At 34.9% G+C, this 20,342-nt stretch overlaps 1 protein-coding gene across 4 annotated transcripts in view; it reads left to right on the forward strand.

Annotated features, from left to right (window-relative positions):
- The window catches only part of SLC38A6 (solute carrier family 38 member 6), a 67,844-nt gene that overhangs the window by 12,186 nt on the left and 35,316 nt on the right, over positions 1-20,342 (forward strand). For 3 of the 4 annotated variants that reach the window (XM_047860980.1, XM_047860977.1, XM_047860979.1), the window contains 5 exons: positions 4,966-5,018; positions 8,150-8,189; positions 13,392-13,411; positions 13,902-14,031; positions 19,158-19,236. In XM_047860980.1, the coding sequence (XP_047716936.1) occupies positions 4,966-5,018; positions 8,150-8,189; positions 13,392-13,411; positions 13,902-14,031; positions 19,158-19,236 (322 nt within the window). The remainder of the gene's footprint in view (positions 1-4,965; positions 5,019-8,149; positions 8,190-13,391; positions 13,412-13,901; positions 14,032-19,157; positions 19,237-20,342) is intronic. The other variant, XM_047860978.1, reaches the window with a different exon arrangement.

Genomic DNA, 20,342 nt, shown 5'->3' on the forward strand with positions numbered 1-20,342 from the left:
TCTGCCATGTTATATATTAGCGTGGTGTCCTTTCTCTCACCTGTCATCTCCTATTTCATACTTTCCATATTTCCCTGCTACACCTTTGTATTGTCAAGGTTGATAGTATTTCCTTTCTGTTTTGTAATCACACGTAAGGCATTCATGCTTTATCTGTAAGATAAGTCTAAAAGTTGAAAACTAATGAATAGCATTTATAGGATAAGACTGTGTTAATGTTGTTCACAGCAGGGCCAAGCAGTATATTGGGGCCCTAGAACTTTCTCTACACATGCAATATCACAACCTCTGTGCCATTTGAAAGGAGAATGTTTCTAGTATTCTAACATTCTGTTTGCTTTTTCTGCATTGAGTTCTCTGAAATCATGCCACATTTAGTGGGTAAATTGACATTTAATTACATATTGAAAAAGATCAGAAGTAGTGATACAGGGGTACCTAGGTGGCTCAGTTGGTTAAGCTGCCAACTCTTGATTTCAGCTCAGGTCATAATCTCAAGGTTCATGAGGTGGAGCCCCGCATTGGACTCTGTGTTGACAGTGCAGAGCCTGCTTGGGAGGCTCTCTTTCTCCTTCTCTCTGCCCCCCCCCCCCCACTCCCCGGTGCACCCATGCCCTCCCTCATTCTCTCTTTCAAAGATAAATAAACTTAAAAAAAAAAAAAAGAACTAGTGATACAGTTGCATAGTAGACACTCAGTAAATGAATGACCTGCACAACACTATTAGGGAGCAAAAGGCAAGAGGAAAATGATGGAAAGCACAAGAAAGAAAAGAATTTCAAAATAATAAGTGCATTGTAAATGGCCAAGTTTCTGAAAGTTGAACTGTATTTGAATAACTCATGTCCCTCAATCCAGATCCAAAGATAATATTGCTGCTGCTGAAACTTGGGCTTTGTACTGTAACCAGAGTTTATTAATTGTCCTATTTCATTGAGGAAAAAATGCAAAGCAGACAGAACACTGGAGTAACTAGCTGGAAATATTCCATGACTTTATGGGAAGCAGCTTTCCAAATGATTCGTGTGGAGGCCAAACTCTTGGTCTAGCCAAAATAGCACTAAAGTGTGCCTTGATGGTACATTAAAGAAGAAATTTTCCCCCAATTTACTTGTTAAGATTTACAGCCTTTCTGCCTCCTCAAAACATAGCATTGATTTCTTTAATATCAAAAAATAATTTCCTAAAATAGATTGCTAATGACTGCTTTCAGTTATTTACTTAAGGAGGATTGTGCCAAGTACTGCTTATATGGTTTCCTGTAAAAGACTGAATTAATTTTATAATTTTCATAATTAATGTTATTCCTATTTTGTAGAATATGCTACTAATGTGACTGGTCATTACCACATCTTATTTTGATATCTCTTAAAACATTTTCACTTTATAAATAAGATATTAAAACATCGATCATATGAAAGAGCAGAAAAATGTACCTTATTTGTAGACCAAATGGTAATAATTAAATTACTAAACACCAGAGAAATTAAAAGTTGCAGCTTAAATAAACCGTATCAGGTATTTAGTGGAGAAACTGAAACTATTCGGGGGGGTGTGGGGTATGGTTTTTAAAATTCCACCACTCCATTACAGTCATTGTAGAATATTTGAATTCCTACCCAAAACAGTAAGATAAAGAAGACTACACAATCATTGTTACCAGTTTATAATTCATTCCCTTCTTTTTATGTTTTTTACTTTATAGATCATATTCTAATCCAATTGTTTCAGTCAATATTGACATTTTTCATGTTATAAACATAGTTTTTAATGGCTACATATTACTCTATCAGGTATACTTAACTATAATTTAACCACTTACCATCGTTGAACATTTAGGTCATTTTTTTTTTTTTTTTCAGTGTAAACCTTGCATATAATGTTTTGTCTTATTTTAGGGTTATTTCCTAAGATGCAAAAACTCCAAGGGGTCCAATGTTATATTTTAAAGGTCCATTGTTCAAACTGCATTCCCAAGGTCACACCAGTTTACACTGTAACCAGCATCTTAACTGCCCAAATGCCGGAACAGAACTTTAAAAATATTTCACTAGGGTTGTTTTGGTTTATAAGTTGAGATGATCCAGAAAACCATCAAAAAGAGAATATGTAGAGATAAATTACTTGGCTGACTGTGTACATATTTTAGTAAAGCCTCAATGTTAAGCCAGAAGCCATTATTCATATCCGTGGTGTCTTAGACATGGGAAAATGCTTCTAATTTTTGCAACATAAAAGAAGTATGATGACAGTGACAAAACCGAATGGCTAGCCAGACATGCTGATCTGAAAGATAGAGTGAGGATTTGAACATTGTACTCAGTTTCCATTTAGACGTCTCAATGTTTTTCACTCTGAATTTGGGAGTTTGCTGTATTTAGACATATTTTTGTAAAACTAGAAAGTAACAGAGAGCAAGTTTGAGATTGCTGAAATGTATGCCACTACTGTCAGAGGTTGCGATTACATTTATCTTTATTGAGCTATTAGTTTGATTATATTTTCTGTAATAATAAAGGTTGTGTTGTAATATAAAAATTAAGAATAAGTGTTTAATTTATTTAGGTAATTAAAATACAAATTCTTTTTGGAATCTTACAGTGTTACAACTTTTGCTTATGGGAAAGTTACTTGCTTTTCATGTTTACTAAATATGCAACCTATACTTGTTTTCCGCTGTTCAAAAGTGAAACAAACCTTAAACTTTTCGATCAGTATCATCTTGATAACTTGCTCATTGACCGAGAAACTCTACATAGGTCATTCTAAAAGCAAATTATTCAATATATTCCCATTTGTGACACTGAAAAGCCTCTTTGCTTTAAATTCTTAGAAGGGAAGTTTTTCTTAAGAAAGAACGGATAATTTTAACTATAACATAAAAGAAGGGTGCTAAAATTGAACAACGATGTTCCTTTAATCTCATGCTTCAGTGAGAGATCAGAGCCCTTCTGGAGACTTGGTTTACATACACATAATATTGAACCAAATTACCTTCTCAATGTCAAATTAGATAGAAGCTAACATTTAGATAGTTTTTCTGGTTTAATATATATACACCTAGACTTTGGAATGTTAAATTTAAGGAATAACCCTATATAACATTATAAATATTTTAATAATTTGTTTAGGAAAATTAAAACAAACTAGTAAAGATTTATTGATAAAAATAATTATTAATTTTTGTGATGCGATACCCTTTAGAATATGTTTATATGGAAAAAAGAATTTTGGCATTTCACATAGGAGGAAAATTTTCCAGTTCTTAGTTTTGTAACTCTGCTTTTTAATTTTTATGTTCTAACATATATCCAAAATCTACCCATGTGAGATTATTGTAGAAGTCTTTCATTGTTAAAGCATAAAAGTTCCTACTTATACACATTATATATCCCAAGTTCAAAACTAAATTCTTTGTTCACTGTGTTTAGTGGTCTGAAAATAGATGTAAAAAAAACAACTGTGACATCTAAAAAGTTTCTAAATTCTTTGATCAACTCTGATAATAGATTAAAATTAAAAATTTTAATTTTGCAATTAAAAATGTTTAAGTTTTTGTTCTTAATCAGTACAACTTATTTTTTCAACACTTTTATTTTCTTTCTGATTTTGTAGTCATAACATGTAAAAGTCATACATGGTTTTTAAAACACTGAACCTTACACACCTGGTGGTCTTTGTGTATAAAAGTACAGCGGAACTTTTTGTTAGTGACAATTGAAAGAAGACTCGTGTGTGAGTCTTGAGAGAATATATTAAAACTTGGTTTAAGAAATGATGAGCCCGGGCACCTGGGTGCCTCATTTGGTTAAGTCCAACTCTTGATTATAGCTCGGGTCATAATCTCATGGTTTGTGAGATCAAGCCCCTTGGGAGGCTCTGCGCTGACAGTGTGGATCCTGTCTGGGATCCTCTCTCCCTCTTTCTCTGTGCCTCCCCAGCTCATGTTGTCTCTCTCAAAGTAAATACACTTCAAAAAAAAAAAAAAAAATGCTGAACCATGTCTTTGACTCAATAGGAGATGTTGCTGTACCAAGACTTAACTATCTGCCAGTCTGCTTCTTTTTAGTGTAGGCACTATAGAATTAAGCACTTTTCAAACTATAGGATTACACAAATGTTTTTACTTCTCTTATTTTTACTGGTGGTGTCATTAGTTAGAACATGAAACTATATAGGCTAAGGACAAATTTGGTTCTTTTTTGAGCCGTTTAATTTTCATCTTTTCTGTGACCACATTTCTTGAACGTGTGGACTGAAAATGTAATTTTATACCCTTTATACCCTTTTATGATGAAAAGAGAAAGTGTATGCCCTACTAATGATGGGTAAGAAAAAGTTGAAGGTCTCGGAAAGTATGATAGAACTTTCATACTTTATCTAACCTTATTTACATGTGCAGTTTTCAGAAATGATTGCCAATGAAAACCTACTCTTGGTTAGTGTAGTATGCAAATAGTGTGTAGGGAAAAGAGAGGTTCTTCTCTTTTTTTAATGTTTATTTTTGAGAGAGAGAAAAAAAGCAGGGATGGAGCAGAGAGAGAAGGAGACAGAGGATCCGAAGCAGGCTCTGCGCTGATAGCACAGAGCCCAACATGGGGCTCGAATCCCAAACTGCGAGATCATGACCTGAGCCGAAGTCAGACGCTTAACCCACCAAGTCACCCAGGTGCCCCTCAGAGAAGTGGGGTTCTTCTTGAGTAATTAGTGTGTTTGAACTAATGCAGCCTGGGAGGTGGTCAGATAACCTTGGGATTTGCTAAGTTCTACTTATTTTAAGAAGACTCCATCCTTAGAGACTGTAAGTTGTCAAAAGTCCCTCAGAAGTGGTTACTTCTGCTTTAAATTTAGTGTGACCATCCAGTAGCTATAAGATAGTAGTGGAATAGCTTCCTTCCTTCCCTTTAAAACTTGGCACACGAATAGTTTTGTGTAAAAGTAAAAAATTATAATGTCTCTTCACAGCTGTGACATCTTATGAAGATCTTGGACTCTTTGCATTTGGATTACCTGGAAAGGTAATTTTTTTTTCTTTACTGTCTCCAAAATCTATACAGATATTTTTTCCCTTCCATTTCTAATTAAAAGAGACAAATATATCCAAGAGAAAGAAATTCAGGGGAATGAAAGGAAATGAAGGAAGACAGAATGGTGGGAACAGGAAGAGAGAGAGAAGAAATCTCTCTTTCTATGTGCTTCTGGAATCAATAAATTTAACAGTTAAATCTATTTTTCACCCTAATGAAGGAGAGGGGTGATGTGAATAATTTTAAAATTGTAACAATGACCTGTTTTAAGTTTTTTTAAATTAATTTTGGCAACATTAACTAATCTTCATAAACATAGGGAAAAAAAGCATAGAATTAAGATTATAGCATGACTATAAAACTAATCATTAGATTATATCATTTATAAGCTGAACAATGCTAAAAGATTATATAGCTATTCCCTCTTTTATAGGTGAGGAAATTAAGGCCCAGAGAAATGAAGGGGCCTATTTGTCCACAGTTACTTAAAGCTAGTATTACGTTGTAGAACTTCAGACTCTAAATCAACTGCTCTTCTTCCTCAGAATAGAAATAACAGCAATATTAATTGGGCATTGACTTGTGATAGGCATATTAAACTAAACTGAGAGGTAGAGAAAACAATGTCTTCTTCCACAGATAATCAGGAGTTAAATATTTTTGTTAGTTCTGTAGTACTTTATTTCTGAAGATCTATCATACTTCGAAAACCCATTTTCATGTGGGTTGCAAATAGGACTTTTTCTTTCCATTGTCAATCTGTTGTTTATGTTTTTTGTTTGTTTATTTTGTTTGTAATCTTAACGGATACAGTATCTGTAGATGGCCAAACCCACTTCTAAGAAGTGAAAATGGGAGGAAAAAGATCTAGCTATGTAACAGGGGAAACAACCCTGGATTTTCATTCACATTAACTTTGTTCTTAACATACAAAAGGGAATATCTAAATCATGCTATGTAGCCTCATAGTTTGGACCGTGTCTTAACAACCTGCAACTTGAACAAAATGAAGAGTATGTTACTTGCAGGTAAAGGGTTTTGTTAATCATCCTAGTACCGGTTTCTCTTTCCTAAAGGTCGGGATGTTTGGTATAGTCATGGTCAGTTTCCTGCATCCACTTTAACCAAGCGAGAAGAAAATGTTATTTATATAAGAAAACTCTTATTAATTTAATATGATCTATAAATATGACTCTAAGCATTATCACTGTTATTTCACTCTAGTATTTCCTACATTCCTTGAATAGCAGCAGAGTCTAAAAAAGCATGGACTATTGGGAGTCCCCTTTTCCTAAAACTCTAGATAGTTGCATTATCATTATGTATGCACTCAATCCTTAGTAGGCAGGTACATAGAAGATTCTCTAAATGAGGAGTTGTTGTTTGTGTGCTTTTTTTGTATTTCCTCTCCACCTCCACAATTGGGTTCAAACTTTCCTATTTCCTTCTTTCCAGATATGATACAGATATGGATAAGACATAAGATAACATTGCTCTGAGAATTAAATATTTTTAAGTTTTTTGGACTTTTTAAGAAAGATTTTCAAAATTGTCTATAAATCCATTTATATGCTCACCAAACAAATATTTATCAGGTCAATACCATCCACCATGCACTATACTGGTATACTAGTAGGCTATGAAGACCTACATAGGTAGACAGACATACTGACTTTCTAGATCTTAAGTGCTTAAATGCAGCCAAAAATGGAAACATAATCATGAATAAGTTGATATTCTTTTTTTGAAATATATTAGTAGAAATCCAAATTTCATGTATGACTGACAATAGATACAAATTGCATATGAGAAATGGTGTGCAAAAGTTCAAAATAGCCTTTTCACAAATAACTGTGAGGTTTTGTAATTTTTAAATGGGTTGATACACAAACTTTCTTGTGGACATGTTAGAGTGGCAACTACTACATCTTCAAAGACACCTCTCATTAATCCTGCTCTGTGAACCCCAAGTCCTCTAGGATTTCCAGGATAGGCAAATGCTGTGCCACTGTTGGAATTTCTAGTGGAGGTGAGTCTGAAAGGTGATCTGCTCCCAGTCCATGAACTGAGTTATCCTACATAGCTAGTCCACTCTGAGCATACATCGAGGGTACAGATCCACCAAAATTCATGTGATTGAAAGGCCCAAGTGGAAGCAGAATGTTTCATCATTTGCTCTGAGTACATCTGATTACTAAGAATAGATAAAATGTCTAGAGTTCCCCAGGAATCTCATCAGAATCACAAGCCATCAAGCCCTACAAGCTGAACTTAGTCCTTAGGCATATTTTGTTTGGCTTAAATTTTTTTTATGTTTAACTAATTGCCAACTAAGAGTTATGAAATTTTGAAAGAATTCAGTTTCTGACTTTCCTTGAAAAATTAAGGGAATGGAGAAGATCTAGCTACATCGGATTCACTTTCTCACATGCCAACAACTGGCCAGAGCTGAGTAGTAGTTGCCCCATTTTGAAAGGGGAGGAGTTCTCCGATAGACTGTGGTCTTCACAACCTTCTGTTGTCTTACACTGAGCCCGCTCTATATTAGTGAGTTCGAAATAGTTTGCTTAAAATTTCAGGTCTGGGATGTGTGGGCTCTAGAGTTTTCTGCTCTAGACTTTTTCTGGGACAGGATGTCCCAGGCCTTGGTGTATGCCAAGCCGGCACACTCAGAAGACTAAATCATTTCCTTTTATGCAAAACAGCATCGGCCCAGCACACCTCAAGCTGTCGCAGTCTACCTCTTAAAGCAATGTCACGTTCTACCTACTAAAGCAGTGAAAAGGGGAGAAGGAGACCAGATAGATTTAATTTCAATTTTTTGGTACTTTGATAACCACCAATTACTAGCTCTTTAACACTTTTAACTGTTTGAAAATGACTGCCAAGAAAATTTTCAAAAGCATTCTTTATAGTAACCATGGAACTATTAAAGAAAGGCTTTTTATGTGATGATAATTCGTTTTATGTATTACAAATGGCTGACAAAATGTATTCTTTTCGGTTTCTCTTCACTCAACCTCTACATCTGTTTTTTTTAGTAATAGTTGTTGGATTTTAATAAAATACTGATCCTTTTCTATTATTTCTTTCATCTTCTGAATATATTTGTTCTTTCATAGATGGTGGTAGCAGGCACCATCATAATTCAGAATATTGGAGGTAAGCAACTGAAAGTGAACTGCTTGTGCATAAATGCGTTGGAAATGATTTCTTCATTTTGCTTATTGCCCGACTATGGGTCTAGCTGGGAGCCTGAATCTCTGCAGACATAGGTATCTTCAGAAACCCTCAGTGTTGTCCTCATTTCTCTCTCTCTCTCTCTCTCTCTCTCTCTCTCTCTCTTTTAGATCCTTTTTATTTGCAGGCCTTAGGGGACAATAGCTTCTAAATTTAGTTTCAGGTAAACCCTTAATTTAAATTCTTGTTATTGGGTCTGCAGCACACCTCTAAAGCATTGACTTTCTGTTAGTTGCGATAGTTGTAAGACACAATTTGGAAAACTCTTCAGATGATTCTAAACTATTTCCCCTCTACTTTTGTCCTAATTACCCCATTGGCAGATACTGCTTCAGAGGGAGTGATGTTTCTTGGGCTGTGAACAATCCGGGGTAGACAAGCAATATCGTCTTACAACCAAGAAATTTAAAATGACAAGGTAGTTTAAAAAACAAACAAACCTGAAACAAATAAGAACCATTCTCACATTTACCTTGTATCTTGTTTTCATTAAAAAAGACCCCAATAATTGGGGTGCCTGGCTGGCTCAATTGGTTAAGTATCTGACTCTTGGTTTTGGCTTAGGTCATGACATCACGGGTTGGGAGTTCAAGCCTTGTGTCAGGCTCTGCCCTGACAGCTTGGAGCCTGCTTGGGATTCTCTCTGTCCCTCTCTCTTTCTGACCCTCCCCCACTCACACTGTCTCTCTCTCTCAAAATAAATAAATAAACTTAAAGAAAAAATCCCAATATTGAGAACCATGTAGAAATGAAAGTTACTGTTAATTATACAGTTACTGACTAAATGTATTAAACATTTCAATCCAAAATGGAATATTTTCTGTCCCTCATTATTCTGTCTGATTACTAAGAACCATCACATTTTGTTTAGATTAGGTCGAACTATTGTTTGCATTTTATGTAGAATTTTCAATCCAGGAATTTGGATCTAAATTTGTGACCCTGCCAAAATGCCTGCTGTTATATTCTTGGTATCCTTCATTTTAATCCTTTCCTTGTTCTCTAATCTTGTATCTAACTATTATTGTACATGATATATTTTAGCACTTGTTATTAGATATGAAGTTATTTCTGTGTATGCTTTTGTCCCTTACTATATATGTGTGTGTGTGTGTGTGTGTGTGTGTGTGTGTGTGTGTGTGTGTGTATAATCTTTATTTTTGAGAGAGAGGGAGACAGTGTGAGCAGGGGAGGAACAGAGAGAGAGGGAGACACAGAATCCGAAACAGGCTCCAGGCTCGGAGCTGTCAGCACAGAGCCCAACATGGGGCTCGAACTCATGAACCTCAAGATCATGCCCTGAGCTGCAGTCAGACGCTTAACCAACTGAGTCACTCAGGCATCCCTCCCTTACTATATTATAATCTCCTAGGGCGAGGACTATCTCTCATTTCTTTTTGTATTCCTAGAACCTAGCATAATACCTGGGGTATGATAGACCTTTGCTGAACTGAACAAAGCTGAATATTATTTGTATGAGCTATGTCCAAATACTTTTTAATATTCTCTATATATTTATCAAGAAAAAGAGAAAAAGGAATGGTGAGCTAAACTACTCATTAGCTTTAAATATTTGAAGAGCTGAACAAGAAATTAAAAGAAAAATGTTCTAGAAAAAGAATCTCCTAGAAAGGATTCTTGCATCTGGTAACAGATAAATCATTAATTTTCTCAACTCTAAGTATGTTGATTTGCTTACTTGCTTTATATTATAACCTTTTTTAGAAAAAAGTGAGAGGCAGTCACAGCAATTTTTGATGTCCCTCAAATTCAGCAAAGCGGATAATGCTGCTTTAGTTTTTAGAATAATATCCTAATGATTTTCTTCACCTTGGCTAAAAGTTTATTTATTGAAAGCCCACTAAGTAATAACTGAAACATATTTCTAGAACTCTTTTCTGTTGTCTTAGCCAGACATGCATAAATCATTCCTTTGTTATAATAGAAGTCAAAGCTTGCTCTTGTGAGCAGATCACTGGGTTGGAAGTCAGGGGCCTTGGATTCTGTGCTCTGGCTCACTCACTCTCTTGGCTTCAGTTTCTTCTTAAATTGCTATGGGAATAGGATGGGAAACTGGGAGCTTATTAAGGTCCCTTCTTACTCCAAAATTCGAATTCCACACTTTGGGAGGGCATGTTAACTCCTTCAGAATATTGAAATATTTTTATTACAGGTAAGTTCAGTAGGAGGGTTATACTTGGTTCAAAAGATGACTTGGTCTTTTCTTAGGTGTCTCTAACAAATCTGCAACTATCGCTCTAAAAGCTTTCGTGGATGTTGTTATCAGAAAAAGGGAGTCTTGGTTTTTCAACTACCTGTCAGGGCAGCTGCTGAGCCTCTGGGGTTAAAGTCTAGGAACTCTGGTGTTAAGAAGTAGTTTTTTCGTGTTTTTTTTTTTTTTTAAGTTGTATTTTTTTTTTTAACATTATTTTGAGATAGAACGCACGCGAGCGCATGTGCGCTTGCCTGAGCTGGGGAGACCAGGGGAGAGAGAGCGAGAATCCCAAGCAGGCTCTGTACTGTCAGCCTGAGTGCAACGCATGGCTCAAACCCACCAACTAAACAGAGAGATCGTGATTTGAGCCAAAACCAAGAGTCAGATGCTTAACTGACTGAGCCACCCAGGTGTATGTTTTTGATTGATGCAAGTTGGTTCTGTGGAAGTCCTAAACGAGTACTTACTAGATTGTGTACGCTTGAGAAGCCCAGCATACTTATCCGGGAGGTTCTTTACTGTGTTGTGCATATGACTTATTTAATGTTATTTCCTCAAACTGGATTTTGCCTTTCTCTTTGCCAATTAGAAATATGTTGGATATTTATAAGATGATATGAAGTATATAGCATCACAGATAGAATTTTTGTACTTCTTACATGCCCATCTGCATGTAATTTGGTTCCAGTAGCATTTTCTGAAAGATAGGATGATAATTATTGGTATAAATGGCTGAGTTTTTGTATTGATTATTTAGAACTGAAAAATGACTATAATAGATCCTCTCTAGATCAGACATTCTACTACACATTTTAGTTGTACTTACAGCAACTCTTCAAGGGAGATGATGTTATCCTCGTTCTACAGAGGAAGAGGTCAGTGTGTAGAGGGAATAAATAACTTGCTTACATTTACCCTTTAATAAAGCTGGGACTCAACTTCACTCTCTCTACTGCTAAAGACTTTATTCTTTTCTGCTGTGATATAGTGTTTGAAAATCTGTGAAAATACCAAATGTTGAGGATTTTTAAAACTCCTTGGGGATAAGAACTATGTGTTTTCATTTGTTTTCCTAACTTGACCTAATTTCTGGTAGAGAAACCCAATAAATAATATTTGTTGAATTTCAAAAGTTCTACTTAAAAGCCTAAGATTTTGCCTCAAAGAGACCATTTTACATACTACATTAATGATAGAAAGAAATTTGAAAGCCCAGAGAATGATTTGTAGATTAGAATTATATAAAAATTAAAAGGCTGAAAGTATTGAGAGTTAGATCTTATTTATATAAAATAGAATTAAAATATTTTGACATCTGTTATTTTGAGGTTAGGTAACCGTACTTTATTTTATTTTATTTTATTTTATTTTACTTTACTTTATTTTACTTTTAAACATTTATTTATTTTTGAGAGACAGAGACAGAGCATGAGCAGGGGAGGGGCAGAGAGAGAGAGGGAGACACAGAATCCGAAGCAGGCTCCAAGCTTTCAGCACAGAGTCTGATGCGGGGCTTGAACTCACAAACCCTGAGTTCATTACCTGAGCCAAAGTCCAGCGCTTACTGACTGAGCCACCCAGGCGCCCTGGTAGTCATATTTTAGATTAATGCTTCTTAATTCTTCTAGTCTTTGTAACATTTAAATATTTTTCAATTTTCTTAGGATTCTGTGCCCCTGATGAATCTATGAGAAATATGGAAGAGGGAGATGTTTAAAGTCAAAATGATCATGAATTGCCCTTTTTTTAAAAAAAAAATTTTTGTAACATTTATTTTTGAGAAAGAGAGAGCATGAGTTGGGGAGGAGCAGAGAGAGGGAGACACAGAATCTGAATCAGGCTCCAGGCTCTGAACTGTCAACACAGAGCCCGATTATGAATTGTTCTTGATCAATATTTGTTACATGGATGTGTCAGTAAAGACCAGCATATCCCCTACATCTCTTTATTACATAAATCCAAGTAATTTGCTCATTCATTTGTGTTCTTAGTGTCTAGCATATAATAGACATTTCATAAGTAATATTTATTATGGGAAAAAAGGGAGGAGTAAGAGGAGGGAGAGAAGGAAAAGCCAGTGGCCTGGCTTGGTGCTTCTTTAGGAGGAAGAGAATTGATCAACTGGCAAGAGGGACCATGGAATATTATAAGTGAGGATATAGCTTCTTTAGGAAAGAATTTACTGTCAGAAAACCTCTTTCCCCCAGGATCAATGAGGCACCAAGTATTAGTCACAGGGCACTGATGTAGTCTAACAAATTGATTGGAAAAATATAGTATCTTTGAATAATTTCTAAGCTTTATGATAGAAAAAATGTGACTCAGTAAATATAGCACTCTTATTCTAAGATTTTGGAAACCTTTGCCTTTGGAATATGGAAAGCCCTCCAGTAAAATACTACTTCAAGGCAATTCCTTATCTCCTCCCAACACTAATGAATTCAGGGCCTGAACTAGGCCCCAGCAATAGCCCCCGGCTGGCCATTTCGTCAGGAGCTGGAGTGACATTCACTCAGTCATTGCTGCTGGGACACAAAGTCGGTAAAGAGACATCTGGAAGTTTTAATATTTAATGCTAGTACCGGCAAGAGAACTCTGGCTTAGGGTTTGAATTTGGTGGGCTACTAGTAAAAAAAAGGAGTAAGAACTGTAGTGGCAAATAAATGTAGGTAATTTCCACATAGTCCTAGCATTTTTGCATTATGAGATTCTTTTCCTAAAAACCAAAGTAAGTAGTTTCACATTCATTTGAACTCTCAATATAGACCACTTAGTAGGCTAAAATATTGCTAGAAATCAAACAGTAAACCCCAAGTCATTTTTAGTCAAGCCAGAGAAAGTCCTGTGGACTCCGAGAAGTGCATGATAAAGTGAAGTTAGTTGATGTTTTTTCTGGTTTTGTATTTCAGTCCTCTCAAAGTGCGGAAAGGTAAGTGGCTCCAAGGAGTACGTTAAATCCTTACTTTGCTCTTTAGAAAATAAGAAGGACCACTATGGCTAGCATATTCTTTATTTAGTTCTTTAAAGCCCCAATTCCTTAAAGGAGATTAAAGATTGAATCACTGCTACATACTGTGAAAGGAGAACCTAAACATTAAGTAGTCTTACTGAAACTTCCTGAAAGTGCTAGAATGATCCAGATTTTCCAGTCTGGCACAGGCCCTACAAACCTACAAGACCAACAGTCTTGATTAACACCTCAGTTTGGCAATCTGTTTTAAAAGAAACCCCACAGCCCTTGTTTGTACTCAAACAGGACAATTTCTAAATCTCATCGTCAGAAAGGTATAAATAAGATCGTTTTCAGTTGAGATCTATAAAAATTTCAAAGTCTCAGTATTTGTAAAATTCATGATTTAATGTTAGATAAATTAGAAGCTATTTATTTTTATTTTCTGCCTGTATTTTTGTTTTTCTAGGATGATGAACTCATTTTAGATGTACTAGTTTGTATTGTCCCCTGGGAGACTGGGATTGGACGTGCTGTTTCAACGCCATCTGCTGGTCAGCTCATCTGTGGACATACTACAGCTTTTTTGAACCTGAACAGTATGTCCAGAAATTCTGGAAAGCACTGCCTTAGAATAGGAAGGATATAGGAAATTTGGAAGGAGTTTTTTTCATAAATACATACTTTGACAAAATTTACTGGCAACATGTCACTTTAAAAAGGTTTTGAAAGTAATGTATTTCTTAGTAATGATTTTTTAAAATTATTTGAGTGGATAGTGGTAGAGTGGATGCACAATGTTACATTAGTGTCAGGTGTACAACTTTAAGTGATTTGACATTTTTATTTTATTTTATTTTTTAATTTTTTTTAACGTTTTATTTATTTTTGAGACAGAGAGAGGCAGAGCATGAACGGGGAAGGGGCAGAGAGAGAGGGAGACACAGACTCGGAAACAGGCTCCAGGCTCTGAGCCATCAGCCCAGAGCCCGACACAGGGCTTGAACTCATGGACTGCGAGATCGTGACTTGAGCTGAAGTCGGACGCTTAACCGACTGAGCCACCCAGGCGCCCCAACATTTTTATGCATTATTCTATGCTCACCACAAGGGTACCTACCATCTGTCCTGTTATATTGCTATTACAATATCTTTGTATTCATTATGTATTCAGTGTATGTATTCATTATGCCATTTATACCCATGACTCACTGAAGTTCAGTTAGAGGATTTTAGAATAGTAAATATTCTGGTCCCATTGTGTTCAAATTTGAGATCTTGAGAAATGATAATGGTATATATTTTCTTAGGGTTGTGGGAGAAAATTTCGTCCATGTATTTTGATTTCCATTTGTGTACAAACTAAGGAAATGACATTTTTCAGGATTTTAGAAAAAGAGATTGTGTTGTGTACTATTTTGAGTGAGGATAGCCTTTTAGTGGCATTTGGACATTTAGGAGGAATACTGGGTTAATAAGACATGTTGAATAGAATAAACCAGTTGCTATCCATGACTAAAAACATGTTTGAAGTAAAATTGAATCTCTCAGACGGAAAGGCAAACTTATTATTTCCTCCCATAGTACATCTGTTTAGGGCTGGCTGACTAATCCTTTGAGAAGTTGCTGAACTTCCTCCAAGTGCTGAAAACCTAATTCTGTTTTAAAAATAGCTGTATGTAATCTTATCTTCATACGTGTATTTTAAGAGTTTAACAAAAAGGATAATTATTTTTACAAACTAATGATTTGTTAGACCTAGATTCCAGTTGAGGCTTTCTTTCTTTTCTTTTCTTTTTTTGTTTTAAGGAGTCCTGGGAAAAGTAGTCCAGAAGAATACAGGGTTTTTGGGAAGAGAGATTGGTCTGTTGTTTTAATTTTTTTTTTTTTTTTAACATTTCAGTTTGATGTTAATATCTCAAATATGTGAGAATAGGAAACTTTCTCCTGTGAATTACAATAATAGCTGTAGATGCATTAGAATCATAGAATCATGCAACAGGGTCCCTCATGAAATTCCTTAGCTTGTCTGAGAAATCTTGTACTAATAACTCTACCAAACCAGCTACAAAGCTGAAATAAATTACATTGAAAATACATGTCAAAGTGAAATCAACCTAAGTGTTTTTAAAACTTCTAACTAATTTCTTTGAACTCCAGCATTCATAAGCAATTTGTTATTGAAATGCCCATGACAGAAGAAAAAATAATTCTAGGGAGTGATCCTTTTCATAGACTACCCTTATTTTTTCTTTCCTGTGGTGGATTCTTCTTCACTTTGCTCCTGCACTTTTCCATAATAGTTAATTGTGCAAATTTCTCAAGCCAGACTGTCTGTTTATACCATTACCACCTTGGGCAAGTTACTTCTTTGTGCCTCCATATCTTTATCTGTGAAAGAAATACCTCACAGCTTTGTGGTAAAGGTTAAATGAGGAAATTACTTGCAGATCACTTAGAATACTGGCCAGCATGGTACAGGCATCCCAAACCCAAAAGTGTTCACTGTTCTCATGGTTCTTCTCTCACAGGTCTCTTTCCCCTGTTCTGTATTTCTGGCATCTCTTCCTTCAATGTCCATGTTCCCAGCTCATGTGTTTCTCTTTTATGATTAGAGCAACCAGTATTAATAGTTTACTACTTGCTATTGTCTAGTCAAATTTTACCCTATTTTAGTCATTTCTCAATATAACACTTGGTTCTCCGCATGATTTTCAAAGAATACTTTCAACTTCTGTGTTTTGATTGGGTTGACAGATTTTTTTATTTCCTTCCCAGGGCAATTTCCATTGAATGAGTTCTGTTAGTTATGTTTAAAATGAAGGAGAAAAGAATACTTAGTTAGTTAATGTGGTAAAACTAAGTGATTTGTAATGGCTTGAATACCTGTCATCAAGGTATGTCTTTTAGCACCAATTCTGGCTTGGTAGTGTGGGGGCCAGAATCACTTAACTATAACCATGGCTAAAATGGATGACCCTGGTACAGCTATTAATTTAGAGTACAACATGGTATGTCTTGTATTAGGAGTCTATGCTATGTATGGATGTCAGCAAAAATCATTTACAAATTCTTGCTTATGAACTGTCTCTAAGATAGGTCTTTAAGCACTTCCTTATGCCATTAATAGAAGACATGAGACAAAAGGTGTGGCAGGCAGCTGTTTGATCTAGCGAACCTTTTGGTTATAAACAATGGATGTATGAGCTCTCCTGTTGATAATTATATCTTTAAAACTTTTTTTTTTATTGAGCTAGTTGTCCTTTTTATGTGAATCTAATTAAGATGTATTTCCTAAGTAAATATATATTTGGTAGTCTGTTTTGCTTCTCTGTATTATATATAATATGTTAAGGTGGTAGTCCTTGCATGGAAGTTTACTTGTGGTTAGGAAAAAATAATGAAGGCAGTGAAAAGGATAGTGTCTTTGTTTTCCTTGCTTAATCAGGGGGGCTTTTCCTCATCAGGAGCTCTGTGGTTTTGTAGCTCTTAAAACAAACACCAGCATTCTCTAAGAAAGAAGCAGTATTTACATGTTGTATTATATCTTGTATGCTGAGATCTCTTTTTGAGAGAGAAACATATGTTTGGTGAGTTCATGTTTCTTGAAATATACATGATTCTTCAGACTGGAATGTAATGAAATAGGACTCCCATTTGAAAACCAAAGAGTTAAGGCTACAATAGAGGATAAAAGTGATCAAATGATTAGCCAGGGGCTAATAGAAATTCTGGGAAGAATGACAGATTGTGTATTAGAAAGAAATATGATATCATATTCATTGAAGCTTTTACAACTAAAGATCTAAAAGAAATAATAGAAAATTACTGAAAGAGATGAATGTCTGAAACTTTAGAAACGCACGTGGTGTTGGATTAATCCAAGCAAGAAAGACTGATGGGCGGATAATAAATTACAATTGTATAGGAAGTCTGCATTCCTTGTGTTCAAGGTACTTTTGTCTCTTTTTTTTTTCCTTGCAAGATATATTTAAGCAGCTTGCCAGTTGCAGAAAATTCAGCTCATGATTTTCAACATCATACCATATGTGTATGATTCTTTGGAATAGATAAAGTATTATAAACAAGACCCCAAATCCTTGAGTGAAGGAGGTTAATCTAAACCTTCCTTCTGTTCTATGCCAAATTGATAGCATTTTTCCTTTTGAATGAATGATACAGAACACCTTTTCACATACAATCAATTGCAATGCCCCAAAACTAAAAGAGTTTGAAGAAATGTCCTGTACTTCTGTTGGGCAAAAAGCTATACTTCAACAACCATACTAATGCGGGAAAATAAATAGTCATAAACTGGAAAATGTGTGTATACATAATGAATTTTCATTGAGGAGAAGTGAGTATTTACTTAGCTGTTCTAAATTTTATTTTGCCATGTATACATTATTTTACTAAAAAAAAATTGTGTATGTGTGTTTGCATGTAATTATTGTCTATCTTCATATAAATTTATGTACAAAATAGTATATTTCCTTTTTTTCTTTCTCCAGTGGTCACATAGTACTGTAATAATTGTGGAGAAGTTCAGCTACATTTACACATGTTGTTTGAGAAAAATGCATCCTTCTTTTTAAACATTTGAGCCTTTTAATCAATTTTTCACCAGATTTTTACCATTCAGACTTGGCATTCATTTGTGTTCTTAGTTTTTGTAGGTCCAAGGAGAAAGTAAAATGTTTCCTGAAATATAAATAAGTAATAAAATTAACGTGCGTACAGAGTACACTCTTTATTCTTCTTGGACATACTCTTGTTGGCCTTTTTTTAATATACACTTAATCTCTGGGGGAAAGAGAGATTATTACTCTGTTAAACTGAAGTTCTGACTCTAATCATCTGGGTTTCTATGTACTTAAACATGTAAGCTTAAACTCAAGTATTTACATATAAATGAGTTCTATGTTCTGTAACCATATTAAAATATTTCCTAATATATGATGGAAGGTTTATAGGATTTTTTTTTATAGCTGCATCAGAAATGGGATCATTAGTAAAATGCTTTAAAAACTACTTCTTTCTTGGATCCTGTCAGATCAAATGTAAGAAATAATGCTAGCTTCAGGTTTTGATTACATAATACAGATGAGCTCTGTTAATAAAATGGAATAAAAGTTGTAAGTTTTGTCCATTTAATATGCTTAGCACTTACCACTGAATCTTTTCTAATTAGTTTTAGAGGACAATTAAAAATGTAACTCATTATGCACTTTATTTTTATTTTATAATAACATGTGCATAATGTGTTGGGGGGAAGCAAAGAAATGGAGAGGAAGGGAGTGAGACTTCTTTGGGTGTGTGGGGGGGGTCTCTCTCTAGTACTTATTAAACTCCTGTTTCTGTATCAGTTGTTGCTAAACTAACCTCTAATGCCTTGAACAGGGTTGATAACATACAAACGTGCGCAAAACATAAAAAAATTTTTCATTTATAAATTCCCTGTAATTAAGACCCTTCCTTTTACCTAAATAGTTTGTCTTGGGTTTGAAATGTAAACAAAGCATCTATAATGAGCTACCAGTTATTCTCTACACAGTTATTTATCTCCATTCCTGGCGTGTATATACCTTTGGGATAATGCAGTATGAGTTAATCTTGCACATGTTGTCAAAGCCCTAATGGACATCTGTGTTTCTGTATAAATCATTCTTTAAATGGTTAAGAAGTATAGAATTCTAATAGAAACTGTTTTTATCTTTTTTTGCAGCTATGTCATCATATCTTGTAATTATTAAAACAGAGCTTCCTGCTGCTATTTCAGAATTTTTGTCAGGAGGCCATACTGGGTAAGAAAAAATATTTCCCGTTGTGTCCATTAATTTATTAATTCAATAAGTATTTATTCATGATATGGCATATTAGGCAAAGACAGGAAGGAACTGTTTCTTGGAGAAGAAAAAAGGAGAAATTTCTTCTTTCGATGAAAAAATGAGGTGGGGAATGGGGGTTAGTGGAAAGTCCTGCCCGTAAAGGTCTTAAACAAAGGAGGGGAGTGGTTAATACTGCTGTCGCTTTTCAGCAAACCACAGTGATAAAGTTACGGCCACACTTGTGAATTTCTATTCTAAAGCAGGGTTTGAAAAAATAAATGGTTTGCAGGGATTTAATTATTTCATTTCCTGTTTTTTAACAATATTATAAACAATACTAAACCACATTATACTTCCTTTCTCCCTTATTTAAAAAATACTGGGTTCTAAAGACTATTGACTCATCTCTTTTTATGGGAAAAAAACAATTCTGTTTTTCCTTGCACAGGAAAAGAAACTTTGCGAAGAATAAACTCGAAAAGACAGAATAAATTCTTTTAAATGTCATCAAGTTATTTCACATAATTTCTAAACCATAATACAAAAACCTATCAGACTTTTTGATGTAATTATTTGGCTGTTGTGCTCTAATATGTGAACTTGTTCTGGACTGAAGGGCAAGTTTTCAAAATTAACTTTTTAGCTTTTGCAACTTGGCTTCCATGAAAAAACTCTACTCAAATACATATTTATAAGGAAAGTATGGTGTACTTCAGATCTGAATAGGAATCGAAGTCCTGCATGATTTTTCATCATCAGAAACTATTGTGCCTTTGTGTAGTACTTTACAGTTTATAGGGTTTCCACATTCATTATCACATTTGGTGTTCACAACTGCCTCATCTACAGCTTTATCTAGTTACTTTTACATTTTATGCTCTTAGTTTGATGAACAATTGCTATAAGAAATAGCTGTGTTAAATTCACTTTTGCATCGCTGTGCAAATAATGAGGACAACTTCTATTACTCAAAAAAATTCTATGTGACAGGTTGATTTTAAGGTTTAGGGCTAAGAACTCAAGGCCATGAGAAGTAGAATCAGGAATGTTAGACTAAGAGTAAGGAGACATGTTCTATCCAT

The sequence above is a fragment of the Prionailurus viverrinus genome, chromosome B3 (assembly GCF_022837055.1).
Source record: "Prionailurus viverrinus isolate Anna chromosome B3, UM_Priviv_1.0, whole genome shotgun sequence".
In the NCBI taxonomy this organism is placed as follows: domain Eukaryota; kingdom Metazoa; phylum Chordata; class Mammalia; order Carnivora; family Felidae; genus Prionailurus; species Prionailurus viverrinus.